This window comes from Balaenoptera physalus, assembly GCF_965194825.1.
Source record: "Balaenoptera physalus genome assembly, chromosome: 8".
In the NCBI taxonomy this organism is placed as follows: Eukaryota; Metazoa; Chordata; class Mammalia; order Artiodactyla; family Balaenopteridae; genus Balaenoptera; species Balaenoptera physalus.
This window is the reverse complement of record NC_138887.1, coordinates 71,424,122-71,440,543: the sequence shown is the minus strand read 5'-3', so window position 1 is coordinate 71,440,543 and position 16,422 is coordinate 71,424,122. Positions and strand designations below refer to the sequence as shown.

The 16,422-nt window shown below is 36.1% G+C and overlaps 1 protein-coding gene across 18 annotated transcripts in view; it reads left to right on the top strand.

Moving 5' to 3' along the window:
* ADAM22 (ADAM metallopeptidase domain 22) overlaps positions 1-16,422 on the top strand; it is a gene marked incomplete at its 3' end in the record, with an annotated part of 241,995 nt that overhangs the window by 212,968 nt on the left and 12,605 nt on the right. For 2 of the 18 annotated variants that reach the window (XM_082471705.1, XM_082471696.1), the window contains exons 26-31: positions 302-319; positions 6,827-7,021; positions 9,346-9,446; positions 9,792-9,858; positions 12,092-12,202; positions 14,414-14,500. In XM_082471705.1, coding sequence (XP_082327831.1) covers positions 302-319; positions 6,827-7,021; positions 9,346-9,446; positions 9,792-9,858; positions 12,092-12,202; positions 14,414-14,500 — 579 coding nt within the window. Of the gene's footprint in view, positions 1-301; positions 320-6,826; positions 7,022-9,345; positions 9,447-9,791; positions 9,863-12,091; positions 12,203-14,413; positions 14,501-15,816; positions 15,847-16,422 lie in introns of those variants that run through there. The other 16 variants (XM_082471706.1, XM_082471708.1, XM_082471709.1 and 13 more) reach the window with 16 other exon arrangements.

The window sequence follows — 16,422 nt, the reverse complement described above, 5'->3', positions numbered from 1 at the left end:
AATTACTTTTTAATAACTGAAGCTTCATGCTTTTAAACAATGGTTACTTGAAGATATTGTCACTAACCCTTTGGTGTCACTTCCTTGAAAGATGAAGTGAAATTTGTGTGTGTGTGTGTATGTGTGTGTGTGAGAGAGGGAGACTGTGTTTTTATTCCCCATTTTAATTCTGCATTTAGAAATTCTAGTGGAGACCTTTCAACGAATGCTAAAGCTCTTATGTTTACTGGTCTCTCTTAATGGACTTTTGTAGGTAACTAATTCTCTCTCTCTCTCTCTCTCTCTTCTTGTCCATAAAAAGAAACTATCGAGAACAGAGGTATGTGATGAGAATAATCTGAACATAGAACTGAAAACTGAAAGGTTTAAATCCTGTTAGCATCTTTGGAATTCATACATACAGTTGTAAATCAAGTTCACTTTTGAACAAGCACAAGTTTTTATGCTGTAGTGGTCATAAACTAATCTTGATTTTTCATGACCTTGAAATGATAATTTTAGTAATGTTGCTGTGGAATGTATTAATTTAAAATAGATCTGTCATTATTTAGTTTTAATGGTTCTGTCATCCAACAATACTATAATTAAGAGTTCTTATTTGTGTTACTTTCATAGTAATATATATTTGGAGTTGATTTTTTTTTCTACCTAAAACAAAATTCCTTTATGTTAAGGTGTCACCTTTGTTTACGTTGGTTGATTGGCTTTTGTTCATGTTTATAACACTCTTATTACCTAACACTTTCTGAGGAAACTTATTTTTTGTTACTGTTGTTATATTAGTAACTTTCATTCATAAATGATAAAATTTATACGGGCACAGTGCTGTGGTCAGGAGAATGTCTTGGCATTTGAAGAATCTGTTTTATCGCTGCATAAGAAAATATTTTTTTGTATGGATTAGGTAATTGCACAGGTAGTGAAAGAAATAATTTGCATAGTTAGAATCTCTGATTGCCTAGTGCACTTTTTTTTTTTTAATAAAAAAGCCCCTAAAGTCAGGCACTCCATTCATCATAACCTTAAAATCTATGTTTAACCAGCAGTGTAAAAAGAGATACAAAGCATTCATGTAGTCCTGTAAGACTTGCCCATTTTTTCTAAATCTAAATTAGCCCATATTGGGGTACATCCTTCACTTTTCACATTTAAAAAATTATGAATACTATTAGCTATTGATATAAAAAATTAAAATATCCTGGAAATTGATAATCTAGACCATACCATATAGTACTAGTTTTGTACTCAGGATACCTATGCAGGTTCCTAACTTACTTACCTTTTCCAACTGTTCCATTAAATGCCTGAGGCACATTAGGAATAAAACATAATAAATGTGGTGACACTTTTTCAGGACCCAGCCACAGCTTTAATTTTTTTTCAGAAACTAGAATTTTAAACTTGTTCTATTTCTTTCTGTGTTGTAATTTAAAATCCCTGTAAGGTTTTATCCGTAAGAGGTACCTACAGGGTACCCATTGAGATCCTGATCAGTTAGCCATAGATATTAGAAAATATTGACCTTGCCCTGGAGTAACTGACTTCTACCGTTAGTGGAGAAAGTAAAATTGAAAGAAAATTAATTAAATTAAAAAAACACACAAGAAACTAGACTTCTTTGTGACCTGTTTTAAACTCTTGTGTCCAAAAACACTGGAGAAGAGCTGGAGCTATTTATGCTTTCTGTTGGGTAGAAGTTGATCAGCCATATCAGAAATGTAAGTTTGGTGGCTTTCTTCAGTGAAAAATAAAATTAGAATACCAAGATCAAAAACTGACGATTTAGCTCCATTTCCATAGGAATTAAGGCTATAATGTAATTTCATATTGCTGACTATATAGAAAGGAAAGCACAGTGTCACAAATATGTAACATAAGCAAAGCTGTTATGGTGCTCTAAGATGTGTTCTCACCAGGGATATTCTCCAGAATAAAGTGATTGCCTACACTACAAAAAATGATAAATATGTAAACCTGTGCACCAATTTCCTATTCTAACTAAATGTATGCATAGGTACAGTTAAGAAAAATTTTATGCTAGAAATCTCTTTTTTGTGCCTGATGTAATTTCATGCCTCCTGGTATTACTGTGTCACCATTTCATCAGTCTGGCTACTCTTTTGGAGTCTAGTGCATATTTTGAGAGTTGTCACATTTCAGCAGATATAATTTTTTTATATTTTGCTATGTTTCAGCACAACCTTTATTTGTTTTTGCCCTTGTCCATAGCTAATGAATCTTAGGGTTGTATAATAATTCTTAAAATGGAGAAACAGCAAGGAAGGGACTTTAAATCAGGAAGTTGTGAGTGTATAAATATCTCCTGAAGGATTGTCCTTTTTTAGAATATATGTTAGTGGTTATAGAGAAGGTGGTAAGGCCAATGGACCAAAGCATGCATCAGGAAATTTTCAATCTTGTGAAAATATCTGAAGATATTCCAGTAAGTATGTGCCCAATTCCAAAGGGTGCTAGGGAGTAGAAATAAGAATTTTGAGTTTTGAGTTAAATTAAGTTTTCCTGTGAGGTTTCATGGTGGGAGGACCAGTTGAAAAGGAATCAGAAATCCACTTGCTAGTATGTGGTCTTGGGAAACCACTTAAACTTTCCTCAACTCTAAAAACGGACAAAAGTTCTTTGTAATCTGTGAAGCATTCTAGTAAGGAAAGTTATTAATGTGTGGTCTCTGAAGACTTTGCATTTCTCTCATCTTCAAATGAAAGAGGTAGGTAGGTATGGCTGTCCTCAAAGAGGGAAGCAGCATTCCTGACATGAGTAAGGCCTGCACTTGCTGGTATGAAAGCGTTGGTGAACATATGGGTTTGCTTTGACACTGAATGCATATTAAGTATGTAGCCACTTCTCAGATTCCTATTGATGATACAGTGGCTCAGAAATGCCAAATTGAACATAACTTTCAAATTACTGGAAACGTCAGGCAAGTAATTCTGTGAAGAAACCTGATAACCTGGTAAATTTTCCCACCAGAGAACGTGTCCTCAAGGTTTTCTTTATATTGAAGGAATGAATGTGTGATAGGTTTAATTTCATGTCTGGCAAAAAGATGAGAAGGAAACCCATTTTTTTTTCTTTTTGTTTACCAACTGCCTAATAAAAAATAGAAGTCCCATTCTGGGGGACAGAGCGCCATACATGAACGGTATCACTTTAAATTTGCCAGTGTCATCTTGTGAAGGGTAGGACCATGGGACTGAGGAGCCATGGAGAATTCTTAGATGTCATAGAGTTGGAAGGACGGCTATTGATTATTTTCTTTAAAATCTCCAGGAACGAAGACCTCCGTAATTTTTTTCAGTTGGTGCTGTTGTTTCTATTTTACCATAATTGCTTTAGGACTTAGCAGCTGTGTACTTTGTAACAAGAATTAGAAATTTGAATTTTGGTTTTCAGGCAGGTTTGCAAATAGCAATAGGATAAGAAAACATTCATTAAACTTGGATTTATAAAGCATCCATATTCCTCAATGTTCTCTTCCTTTGTCTGAAATGAACATACATCATTGAACATACATAATGTGAATTAGAATAAATAATTAGATCATGTCTTCCTGATCCATACCTTAAGCAGAAACCCCCTTCCCCATTTCTTTTCTCTCTCTCGCCTGTTTTAGCCACTTTACTTTCTGCTTGTGAACCTCCTTCCTTTTTTTTTCAAGCCTTTCTTAGTTTTTTTTTAATATTATTTTTATTCTTATTTCAGTGATACTCATGCATCTGTCAGTGTGACTTAGTACGCATCACACAATATTTCTTCAAACAGAAAAGTAACAATTCCAATAGCAGACAGCCCAGACACCTACAAAGCTTTAGAGAAGTGGCTCCTTCAGCATTAAGGTTAAGACTTAATTTTTTTCATTGTAATCTCATTTTGAGTATGTGTAAGGATTATTAAGTTAAATATTATGGTTCAGTGGAATCTTTAAGGAAACATCAGACTTCCCTCATAACAGGAATCCTTCTTGAGGAAAAAGAATTTAGTTAAATAAGATTTTATTTTCTTTTGGTCATTATTTATTTAAAAAATTCATACATATGTCTAAAATATTTGCATGTGATATTGGAAATATGAGGTAATTTTTCCATTATAAAACTTAGCATTGGTCAGGCCACCTAATTCCAAAATTCTATGAAACTAGCAAAATTTAGGAAGAAAACTATAAAGACTAGAAAAATAAATTCAATTTTAACAAATTTAAAGCTATTACTTAGTTGGTCATTTATGATCTTTTATAATAAATGATGAAATGGTATTTTATTGATCATGGGGACCTGATACTCTCTATCTTCACTAAAGGTTAGTCAAGAAGAAATAGGTTTGTAATAATATGTAATTGGATATTGAAAAAAGAATAAATTTCTGGACAGTGAAGGATGTTAAGTATTATTCTTAAAAGATCTTTAACAAAGTTCCTCATCTGTTATTAACATTTTAATGCATTTATTGTGTGAAGAAAGTTACATGCATTCCTTATGGAATTTTAAGGAGAATGCAGGGTAGTTTCTTTATTTTGGAGACTTCACAGTAGAGATAGATAGGAATCTAATCTGCCTGGGATGATAAAAGCAAGGCTATACCCCCAGAGTTCATTGAACTTAAACTTTCCTTTCAACCCTTTGACTGAAGCCCATAGTTTATGATATGTTTAGCATTTAGGATATTTGTGCACAGTGTAAAAGATGACCATGGACTGCAGAGAAATTACATTGAAGGACTGGTAAAATGTGCTTAGTTAAAACAAACAAACAAACAAATGAACAACAAAAAAAAAAACCACCATCCATTGTGAGAAGCAGTTCGTTTAATCCTGCAGTCTCAGCTAAGTGAGCCCTTGGTAAGTGCCTGAATGTCAGAACCATGTAAAGAGAGAGTAGTCTGGGGGATAGATTAATGGGCAAGATCAAGTGTAGTCAGAACTTGTCTTTATTTAATTTGAATTTAGTGAGGCACATCTCATCAGTTTATAAAGATTATCATTAAAGGTAATAGTGACAGAAATGACTTGTTAGCCATAAGGATTATTATTGGAAATGTAATGTTGATAGGATGTTCTTTGGCATTCTTTTATAAATATTAATATGATACAAAAGGGAATTTTCCTACCTGAGGCAACTTATAGAATTTTGATTTTATTGAGAGCATTTTTCAAAGGAGTGATAGAGTATTTTACTGACAGGAGGCAAGACAGAAAATATGATTCCAGAGATTTAAAGATCTCTTGCATAAGCAGATATATCATTTGTCCTATGTTATTAACACTATAAATATGGGGAAATTGCATTGTTTTTCCCATAAAATTAATGTTTCATAATACACTGGGAAAAAGAAAGACTATAGTTATGAGCTGAAGTCACTTAAACGGTTAAAAATATTTTGAAGGAATATGTATCAAAGAATTATAGGTAAAATCAATCTTACATGCAAGTCTAATGAGAAATTTGATTTCTTTAAAAGGGAGGAGTAGATTTAATCACACAAATTAATATAGGTGCTTTATATCAGTTGAACAATTTTATTTGTAGAGATGTGTGAATATATAGGATTGAAAGAGTATAAGAGAGCATATTCAGTCATTCGAAAGAATGAATGACCAAGCATTTTAAGCTTTTAAAACAATGTGGTAGTTGGCATAAGCAAGGAAACAGCCGAAACATTTTAGGGATTGAATTTAGCATCAGCAAGTAACCATGACTAGTGTGGTAACTAAGGGAAAAATAAATAGGAAGAGGCGTTAGCAAATGTGGGCCTTTGTTGAAGACCTAGTTAAGTACAGCTCTGTTTAAAATTCTCAGTCCAACACTAGTTTGTACCACCTCCAACTTTAGTGCTGAATGGAACCAAATCAAGTTTGAGGTGCAGTTGTTTGTCTGGGGGCCATGCACTGGCAAAGGATCAGATTAGCTACCAAGGTAGGAGGGTTGACCGGGCAGTCCTATCTAAAGTTTTCTACCCTGTTCCCTTAGGAGAAGTAATAAAAATCTGTTCCAATCTTAGTTAATTCAAACTCAGAGTGAGTGGGGTCAGTAATAGTGCAGACTATGTAGATTTTCCCTTGTTGGAGATGAAGAATGGAGGTCACCCACCAGCCACCTATAAATATCTTCCTCTCGTCTCAACAAGAATTCCGTTATTTTTTCAATCCTTTCTTCCTTTTGCTAAATTATCTTCCTTTACACATTCTAGTGTGCAGTTATAGAATTACATTTTTGATTGCCCTTTGAATCTCTTTCAATTATATTTCTGTTAAATGAACAGTGAGGCTCCAAATTGAACAGAGAACTCGAATAAAAGTTTATTTGGATTAAATTATAGAACATAGTTTAGAAATCAATCAGTTCTTTTAAGACCAAATCAAGGTTACATTATATAATATTTAGAAATTACGAATAGTTTACTCACCACAGTGAAAAAAACGATGCTTTATCTGGGCAAGGACTGTCTGTCTCAACATGTCTCCTTCAGCACCAGGCTTTTTTGTGTGTCTTTTTTTTTTTTTTTTAAGACAAAACAGCAGTTCACATCTCTAAGTGTAATGAAGTTACAGTGAAAAACCTCATCTTTTCCTATATTTCCCCTGAAGCAAGGGTTTGTTCATCCAGACTGTAAAGACTTCAGTGATTGCATTTCTGACCTCTACAGTTAGAATGACTTTAACTTGTCACATTTATTAATAATCTTACATGTTGTTATAGACTTGATTCATGGAGCTCATTATCCCTACCTCTTTTTTCCTAAAATACTATTTGTATATGTCTGTGCTCATGTGTGTGTCTTGTTTTCTGACTCTGAAATGTTTATTATGCCTTAGACAGTTACCCCAGGGAGATTATGTAAAAGAGCCTGGAGATGGCGACTCTTTTTATAGCGACATTCCTCCTGGAGTGAGCACAAACTCAGCATCTAGTTCTAAGAAGAGGTCTGCTTTTCTGTCGCATTTTCAGATTTCTACCTGTTCCATCACACATTATTCCATTAGTCAGAACATTTCATTATTTTGCAGCAGGTTTGATTACTTCTTCCTTCTTTCTTGAATGTTAAAAAAAACAGTATCCTTTGTTCTTTGATTACTCTACTTCAAAATGCCATATGCTCAGAACCACTGGTTTAACAAATCAGGCCAGAAATACAAACAAAACAAAACTAAGCAAATAACAACCCTAAATCTATATAGAAACCCCAGGGTTTTTCAATCTTGCTCTTATACTGCCTAAGAAACTACACATAGTATTTTATCGTATTTTAAATGGTGAGCTTTATGTCATGCTTGGTAGTCAAAGAAAAAGGTTACTGTCACGCTTCAATAAAAGCAGTTGTTAAAATAAATTGGTAATATAATGCTGCATTGAATATTTTCTTAATTTTATATTTATCAAAGCTAAGCTTGGTGTGAAAAAAAAGATTGCTTCTCTGTGAATCATATATTTGAATATTATGATTTTGCCTTTCATTCCTGGAACGACTAATTCTAGACTTTATAACTTAGAGCTTGGTTGCCAAATTAATTTAAGCATATTTAATGTTTGCCTGAGTTTTATAACAGTCCAAATGGGGTTAATATATTATTTATATGTCTTAAACTTGGATGCTGTATTCTTGCTCCAGGATCTTAAGGTGTATAAGATCATTTAAAATTCTGCATGCTTTATAACTGCTTAATAAAATAAGCTGACAGAAGAAATAAATAGTTGGAATGTTTTAGGAAATGAGACCTACATTCACATTGAAAAAAGCGAAAATATTCCTGTGGAAGAGTTTCTTTAAACTTGTTGGTAGGGGTGTAATGTATAGAAAAAAAGATTTGATAGCCCCCTGCATAACTTTGGGCACAGTAGTTACTTTGTAGACTGAAAGGGAAATTGCTAGTTTATTGAGAAGAAACATGATCTCTTCTGGAGTTCTAAATAGAGTAAATACTCTGCAAAAATTCTGCAGTGGATCTCACTCTTTATAAATATCAGGAAAAAGAATAGAAGGAATTAGTGAGATCTGGGAACTCTCTGTGGAACTGTCCTCAGCATGAAGGATGTTTTTACTCAAATAACATAGCTTAAAGCGAAAGTAAAATGATTAGTTTCTGCATAAGGAGTACAGTTCTATAGTAGGATGTTCAAAAATTTTATTCTTTTAATTTATTGGGGAGTTTTTGGCTAAGAGAATAAGGTTTACTTAAATTCTCTCAGTATATAATTATTTTCTTGGTCAAATATTTAATTTTAAATTAAATAATATGGTAAAGAAGCGTAGAAATCAATGAATTCCAGCAGAATTTCTGTTGTTCTTTTGTACAAAATAGGAGTCATTCTATACTTAGCAAATGGTGTTGAAAAATCTAGGGAATTATGTAATAATTGTGCTGAGTTCCATCTATTTTCATTCATCAGTAGAAAGTTCCTTTTAAAATAGACATTGTTAGCAATTAACTGGTATGATATGTGGAAAAGATTTAAAGTACAGCGCTATTTTCTAAAGTACTTCAAGAAGAGCTTAAAATATCGATTTGAATCATTACCAGATTTTAGCAAAATCTCAATGGGTTTTGACTTTTAAACAGTTAAATATTGTACCAAATTATGTGACTCCTCCTAAGTGTATGTAGTTTGTCAAAATGCCTTTCTTATGTGGTACAAGGTAGGTGTGTAAATTTTGCTTCTTGTAGACAATTCATTTAAAGATGGCAGGACACAAAGAGTAGAAGGTCTTAACGGTACATGGACTTTGTGAGAGACACCTCCATGATAAACATCTGACTCATTTCAGTTATTGGACAGTTAACCAACAGTGTTATGTTTGGGGGGAACATATTTGTGGAGAAAAATGCCAATTCTCAGAAAATAATTTTGTTGTTTAAGAAAACCTAAATATTACTTTGATAAAGGTTAACCAGGTTCAATTGAGCAAATCTTAATGAAATCTCTTGGAAGTCCATGTTCTCATAATATTTGAATGGAAGCCATTGCTTTACAATTAAGAAACATCTATGGTGGGACCCCATTATAACTCTGTTGCGTGGGTTACGTAACCGAAATATGTAGTGAATTTGCTATATATGGTTCTTGGGAATGTAATTGGCTTGCATTGCATCCTGATACTTTTCAATTACAAACTCTTGTAATGGGGTTCCATTGTATTTGGCTTTTCTTAAATTGAATGTTGTGTAATTCTGCCTTCTTCATGAAGACTTTCATGTTCTCTTCATTCTTTCATTTCAGATTTTTTTCTTTCTTGATTTATTTTAATGCACAATAATGCTTAGAAATGTTGCTTACTGATTTCAAAACATTCATTTGATTATATTTTTGAACAATATATATACATTTTCAATTTCAGGTCAAATGGACTCTCTCATTCTTGGAGTGAAAGGATTCCAGACACAAAACATATTTCAGACATCTGTGAAAATGGGCGACCTCGCAGTAACTCTTGGCAAGGTATAGGGCAGCATTCTGAACCCATGTGTCCACATAACCTAAAGCCTATATTTTGTGGTTCCTGGTTGTAAAGACTTGTTCTTTTTTGTTAGGTCTTAAGCTCTTCTCCCAACAGAGAGGAGGGCATTTATTATGAGAGAATCCAGTTCTCTTTTCTTGGATGGGAAATGATGGGATTTGGTAGCACCAGCTCACTGGACACATTGAGAAGGCTGCACAATGCTCTAAAGCCCTATGTTCTGGGCTGGTGCTGGTTGTGAACTGCACCCACTTGAAATGCCGTAATTAAACACACAGCGATTGTTTTATTTATATTCAAATCTAGCCATAAACCATCTTTTTCAGGTAACCTGGGAGGCAACAGAAAGAAAATCAGAGGCAAAAGATTTAGACCTCGGTCTAATTCAACTGAGTAAGTCTGAACCTCTAATGGAAAAAGACACTCCAAGGTCCTGTGCAATTAGTGTGAAAAGTTAATTAACCAGATCATCAAAGAACTGTAAACCATGCCTCTTGGTCTTGGTTTTGTCTTTTTAATTCTTTTTTTTTTTTTGCCGTTTTAAAATTAACCATGGCTTTTCTCTTTTACATAGGCATCTGCGCAACTGTGCCCAAACCAATACTCCTTGATAGTGGGGGTCTAACCCTCGCTGCAGGCTTTGTCCTCCAGTAACCTGCCATTGTGGTGTTTCAGTTCCGTTTGAAGGGAATTTTGATAACATTCCTTTCTTCTCATCACCCGGGGGGTCCAGCCATTTAGAGGGGTCACCCTTCCTCTTCCCAGTATTCACACAACCTAGAAGCATCAGGGGAAAATTCCCACTGTACTGGAGCATGAGAACTGCTCACAGTGTGAACCCACCGCTCCAAGGGCTTCATGGCTGCCATCTAAGCATTCTCTCAGACTACTGGAATATGGTTCCCTTTTAAATTTTCCTTCTGAGGACATTTAAAAGGACATTTACCTAAACTTGCTCTTTAACGGAATCATTGTCACTAAATGCAACACTATCCATTTGAAATGATAGCCACACTTTTTTTTTTTTTTTTTTTCCAAAGTGGGGATAGGGTCAGCCGTTACATTTAAAGTCATTTATAATGAAGTAAACACCATACACTTTTTTTGTTTGTTTCTCCACTTAAGAAAGTTCAAGCAAATCCAAGCTTCCTGAAACCTTTATCTCCCATCATGGAATAAAACACATCCTTAGTTTCCTTCTGGACCTTGCCACCTGGTTTTAATTAACTGTACTCTTTGCACCCACCTAAAAAAATTTTTTTTTTTTACTTATTTCTCACTGCAGTGCTAGTGATGATTCTCTGCATCTCTATTGCTTCTTCATGCCTTAATACTTAAAAAAATCTGAATAGCAGATATTTGTTAACCGCTTGTCAGAAACTCATGTTAGCTTTTCCATCATATACCCTGCCTTTTTCAGTCCAGGACAATAACATTGCCCTGAAATTTGGAGCTTCCTGCTGATGGTATTGTCTTGTAAGTGGCTTGTCAAAGTTTACTAGAGGATACTTTACCTTAGAAACAATAGATAGGTTCCAGTGATACCACTGCATGGTCCAGACTGGCATCATAGAACTCCATCACAAATAACTAATCTGTTAGAGTTTATCTTATACATCCCCAAAGCGCTTGAATGCTTTAGGGCTCATTGTGGATAAACTCTTCTTGGAATGTTGTTTGATTTGTTTTGCATGAGGTCACCTGGTAAGAGCTTCTTAGCTTATCTCAGTTGCTCACAAGAGTACAGGTAAAACTGCAGAATGTTCTTCAGAACTTCCTTTTTGTACTGTTTAGTGTTCTAACAGTATTTCCTACTGTTGCTTTGAAAACTCTTAAGTGAACAACAACCAAATATCCAATATTGTATTAAAGCTATGAGTTTAGGACCCAAGGAACACTTGGTGTTTAGCAACATTTTCTAGCATAATCACTTATTTTTTTAAAAAATTACGTATCATGTAACAAATATTATGATACCATAGATACCCCTTGAGAACTCTTGCCTGTGAGATAATTATTACATTTAATAAGACATTATAATGAAGTCATCTTTATGAAGAAGAAGTGTTCAGGACTCTCTCAGATTTTTCAGACTTTCAGATTTGGTTACATGACTCATGTAACCTAAATGGAGCCAAGTCCGTGAAGCTGACTACTGTTCTCACATTCTCACATACCTTATTGTTCGCACACTATGTTTTATTTTATTTTTCTTAAAAGAAATCCTAATACACAGCATATCAAGAATTATGTCGACGGGTTTTTAAAATACTTTCCGTATTTGTTAAATAATCCCATTTGCTTCTGATATAGCAGTATCACTTGTGTAATTATAAGAGGAGCAGAATGACCACGGACAAACATCTCTTTTAAAATTTTTTTTTAGATAATGAGGTATTATCGGGTCCATTATTTCAACATTCCCTTTAGTATCTCATCATCCCAAAGGATGATGAAACATCGGGACATGAACGAAACCATGCCTCACAAATGCATACTCCGCTATAAAATGTCCTTGTTTATTGTACTGTTTTCCCACTCTAAGTTTTGCATCTTCCTCACTGTTGTACATGATGTAAAGAAAGTTTTTGGCTTAGACTTTGTATTATATATTGTGTTTTTACAGGAGGGAGCCCCAAGCACCTGAGCCTGGGCACTCCCTCGCCCAGACAGTCCCATCCCAAGGCATAAACCCAGGGGGCTCTGACAGCCCCCAGACAGGGAGTCTGGATCACAGGTCAGTCTCCACCTGCCCCTTCATTTTGGGCTGCCACTTAATCTGCCTTCAAGTCCCTTCCTTGGCTGAGAACAGGGTCATTTGATCTGTGACTGACCCCCAGCGTCTGCTCGGAGGTGGTCCTGGTCCAGCCAGCACCAGCTAATTTTCCTCTGCCTTTCCATCCTGGAGAACACAGAGAGCTCTCCTCTCCTGTCGAACGCATTTTTTTTTTTTTTTTTTTTTGCATGTTGCGCTACAAGCCAAGTCAAGCCACGTAGGCAGATGTATCACAGTTTGATGAAATCCCATCACTCCAGTAGTCAGCACTACCTAGAGATGTTAGGAGGCCCACTGTGAAGACACTTTCATGGGCACATCCCCAGAGGGAACTACAGTTGAGAGCTCTCTTCAGTGACCTCTAGTGAAGTGATCACAGCTTTCTTGAGATGTTCCTGGACACAGAGAGAAAGGTCCACCATGTGCAAGTCAGGCCATGTGGCTGTAGGTTTCCTGGAACATCCATGGCTGTCCCTTGGAGCTTCTGAGATTGACAGTGAAAGGAACACATGTCTTCTCCTGGAAGTGGCCGACTGCCTGTGGGTGACTCAGTTTGCTGTGTGGCTGTGTTTTACCCGGTAACAGCTGCATGGGCTTTTTCTATGGTTTTCCCCAGGCCAGAGCATTCACTAGCCTTTATGTGTGGCTGCACTTGCTTTTTGACTTTTTTCTTTTTGTTCAGAGTCTCAGTGGAAATCTTTATGCAAGTTTTAATTGGCTATCTCTGTCAAAAGCACAAGTTGGCAATGATTGTGGCTAAAGGCAAAAAGAAGTGCGAGTTGTTCTCAAGTCAGGGGACACTGTCTTAGCAAAAATGGTCATGTAAGCATGAAAAACAATCAAGCCCTTCTCTCAGGAGGGGACTCGTGATGTTATTTTGTGGCGTACATTGGTTATAGCTAACAAGTTGAGGAAAAGCACTATGGAAAAATAATCTAATTTTGTTTGTTTAACTGTGGAAATGTATCTTGATTTAAATGTATCTACTAACTAAAACTAAATACGGAGGAAAGAAGCAGAATTTAACCACAAAAAAACAGTGTTTTTTATCATTTTCCCTGGTTTGTTTCCAAGTAACTTTAAAAGTTTTATGGAGCTTGAATCTTTATTGCCTGTAGCATCTCTAGAAGTTACCTCTTAAATGAGAAAACTCAGTAAAACCTCCAAATTCTTCCATGACTGAATTTGTTGAAACTGTATTTATTTGAAAAGGGCATATTCTAAGAGAATGTGATTTTGCTTGGCTCCCAGAGTAAAAATCAAAAGAAACTGAAAAAAAACAAAAACCCTTGCACTCATAATTTTACTGCCTTTAACATTTTTCTTTATGCAGTAATTCTGATGGAGACTTTGGCCAAATCCATCAGGGAAATGTTAACTAAGGTTGTTGTAATCCTCTGGCAGTCACTCCTTAGTGATCAGACACTTGGAAGGCAACCTGTGAGGGCCATTTCCTACTGGAAACACGAGTGTGGAGTGCACAAAGGGGAGGAAGGGACATTGCAGCTGCACCTAAGTTACTAAACCCACCTTCAAGAACATGGAGGCCTCTTCGGACCACACTTACTGTGCGCTGGGGCTCCAGGATCAGAAAAGTGGGTCCCTTTCTGCCCCTTATAGAGCCAGCTGGATCACCTTTCTCGTTGACTCTAGCTTGGGATCTGCTCTCAGGAGTGAGACAGAGGCCGTGTAAAATCTTTCCTTTCATATTGGAAAGAGAACGTGGCCCCTTTTAATTGTTCTTGGGGTGTTATATTCCCAAACACCAGGTTGGAATTGCAGCCATCAGAATATTCTCAAAAAGGCCCATTATCATTTGAAAACCAAGAAGCCAAATGAGTGGTGGCCTGGAAAAAGCCACTTTGGAGGTGGGTGAATGGGACTGCTGGCAGATCTCTGAAAGAGAGCTTCTGATTCACTTTGGGAAACCACTGGAAAGGCTTTCCCTGAAAGGTTGAATGCATTCTAGAATGCCTTGAGCCTTGTTGTAGCTGAGTTTATTGCCATGTCATCGTACAGACTGCCTCATAATCACCCAGCATCCATCCTGGTTTATTTGCCATAGTCATTAGTGTTTGGAGGGTGAAGAACATCCTTGCTAAGCTTGTGCTGTGTATTTTCAGATTTTCTATCTTGTTCTGCTTTCTTTGTTCCTTCCATTGCTTTCTGCAGGTATTTAAACCCATGGTTCAAAAGAGACTATAATGTAGCTAAGTGGGTAGAAGATGTGAATAAAAACACTGAAGGACCATACTTTAGGTATTTTATAAATTAATTTTATATCCTTTTCAAACTCTCCCAGCACATTCAAATACTGTAGTGTGACTGGCTCTCTATCTTGTATCTCCCAATACAAGTTCCCATAGGTGGAAAGGGTCCTTGTTTATTTGCTGCCTTTTGATCTCTGTTTTTGGCTTCGTGAGCAAGTCTAGTTCTTTTCTGAATGTTTCAAATGAAGCCATTTGAAAGGGTTGCCATTTAGTGCATGTCCCTATCCCCATCTTGAGCTTTTTAGTAGCTTTCTCTTCATGCTATGCTATGTAGTGTTCTATGGGCATGAAACATACTTTCCACTAATAAAGAAGCACTATTAACCTGAACAATTTAATTTCTAGAATCTAGCGGTTTCATAATGCATTTTTCCTACCTACTGCCTGAAGAGTGCATAGTGCATACAAAAACTCAAGGAAAAACATGAAAAGAAACCAAATGAAATGTGGTGGAATTTTACTTTGAGTAAAAACACTGATTTGATGGAACTTGAAAATTGTTGAGATAATATTGACCACACGAGAGTGTATAGAATGAGTTTAGGCTTTATTTGTTCAGTACAACCATTTGCTATCAGAGAAGGCTATGCTGGAAAAGGGTTTTACAGATTCTCAAAAAGCATCAAAAGGAATTTTTTATTCCAATAAGAATGTCGTTGTCTTACCCTTCAGATAGAACAGGAAACAGATGAGAAACACGATCTTGATTCACAAAAGAGCAGACAGAATACTCCTACATTTTAGAAACTAGGAAATTTACTCAGTTCACTGCAGCTCGTGTAACATTAGAGGTCAGAGAGAATTTCCAAGGCTCTTAATGGCATTTTTTTCACTCTTTATAATATCAAACTGACTTCCTAGATGTAAACATCGACTTTATATCTGACTACTTTGTGGACAACTAATGTAAAGCAATATAGACTCAATTACTACCTCTTCTGAACATAACTTCAATAATAAGCTTTCAGATTACTTATTGCCATGACTTGGGTCAGCATTTATCAGATATCAAAATATGTATGTGTTTTTAACTCTCAGCACCCATATAAGGTGGACTTGCTCTTCCAGTGTACCATTTAGTTTAGACATGTATAGTTTGAGAAAATGATTAGACCTACCTGCATTTTAATTTGATCCATACATTTGCATATAACCCAAGGGAAGCATAACCCCTGCCTGCTCACAAAAATATCTCCTGCTTTTATACCCCATCTTTCCCTCCTGCCCTGTCCCTCTGCTAATACCACTTTCCACTGAACCTCATATACATACACTCACATTCAAACATCCCACCCTCACCTGTAGCTCCCAAGATGGCCAGCGACAGGAAGACAGGTAAGATGATTTTGAATGTTATTTGGAATCTTGGCTCACCTGCAGTCCTATTTCTCTTTTCTCTTTTCCTCAGGCTTGTGGGCAGATTATAATTTGTATTAGCCATGGAACCAAAACACAATGACTTTGGTCCCTTAAGGGGTAGGGCTTATATACCTAAATGGACTTAGCATTTTGCAGCAGTAATTTGTGAAATGGTACTCCGGAAGAGTTGATTCACCTCCCTGGGTAAGCTGAGTAGTTTATGTGGCTCCCAGAGAAGAGTTCACATTTCTTAAAACCAGCCCCCAGGTCTGCCCAGAAGCTGCATGACTAAATGTAATTTGGATGGGGAAATGCTTCAGCTCCCCCAGGTGCACGCGCAAAGCTGCAAGGGCAATTGTAGAGGGTTCCTTTATCCCCTCTTGTAATATGAGATGTTGGTCCTACAGTGGATAGTCATAGGAAGAATTCCTTATTAAAAATCCACATTTATGTTTAAAGGCTAGATATAATTCAGAGGAGGGTTACAAGTTAACTGTCATTTTGGGGTTAATAAAGGTGATGCCTGTAGGACTTGGAAATCAACATAGAATT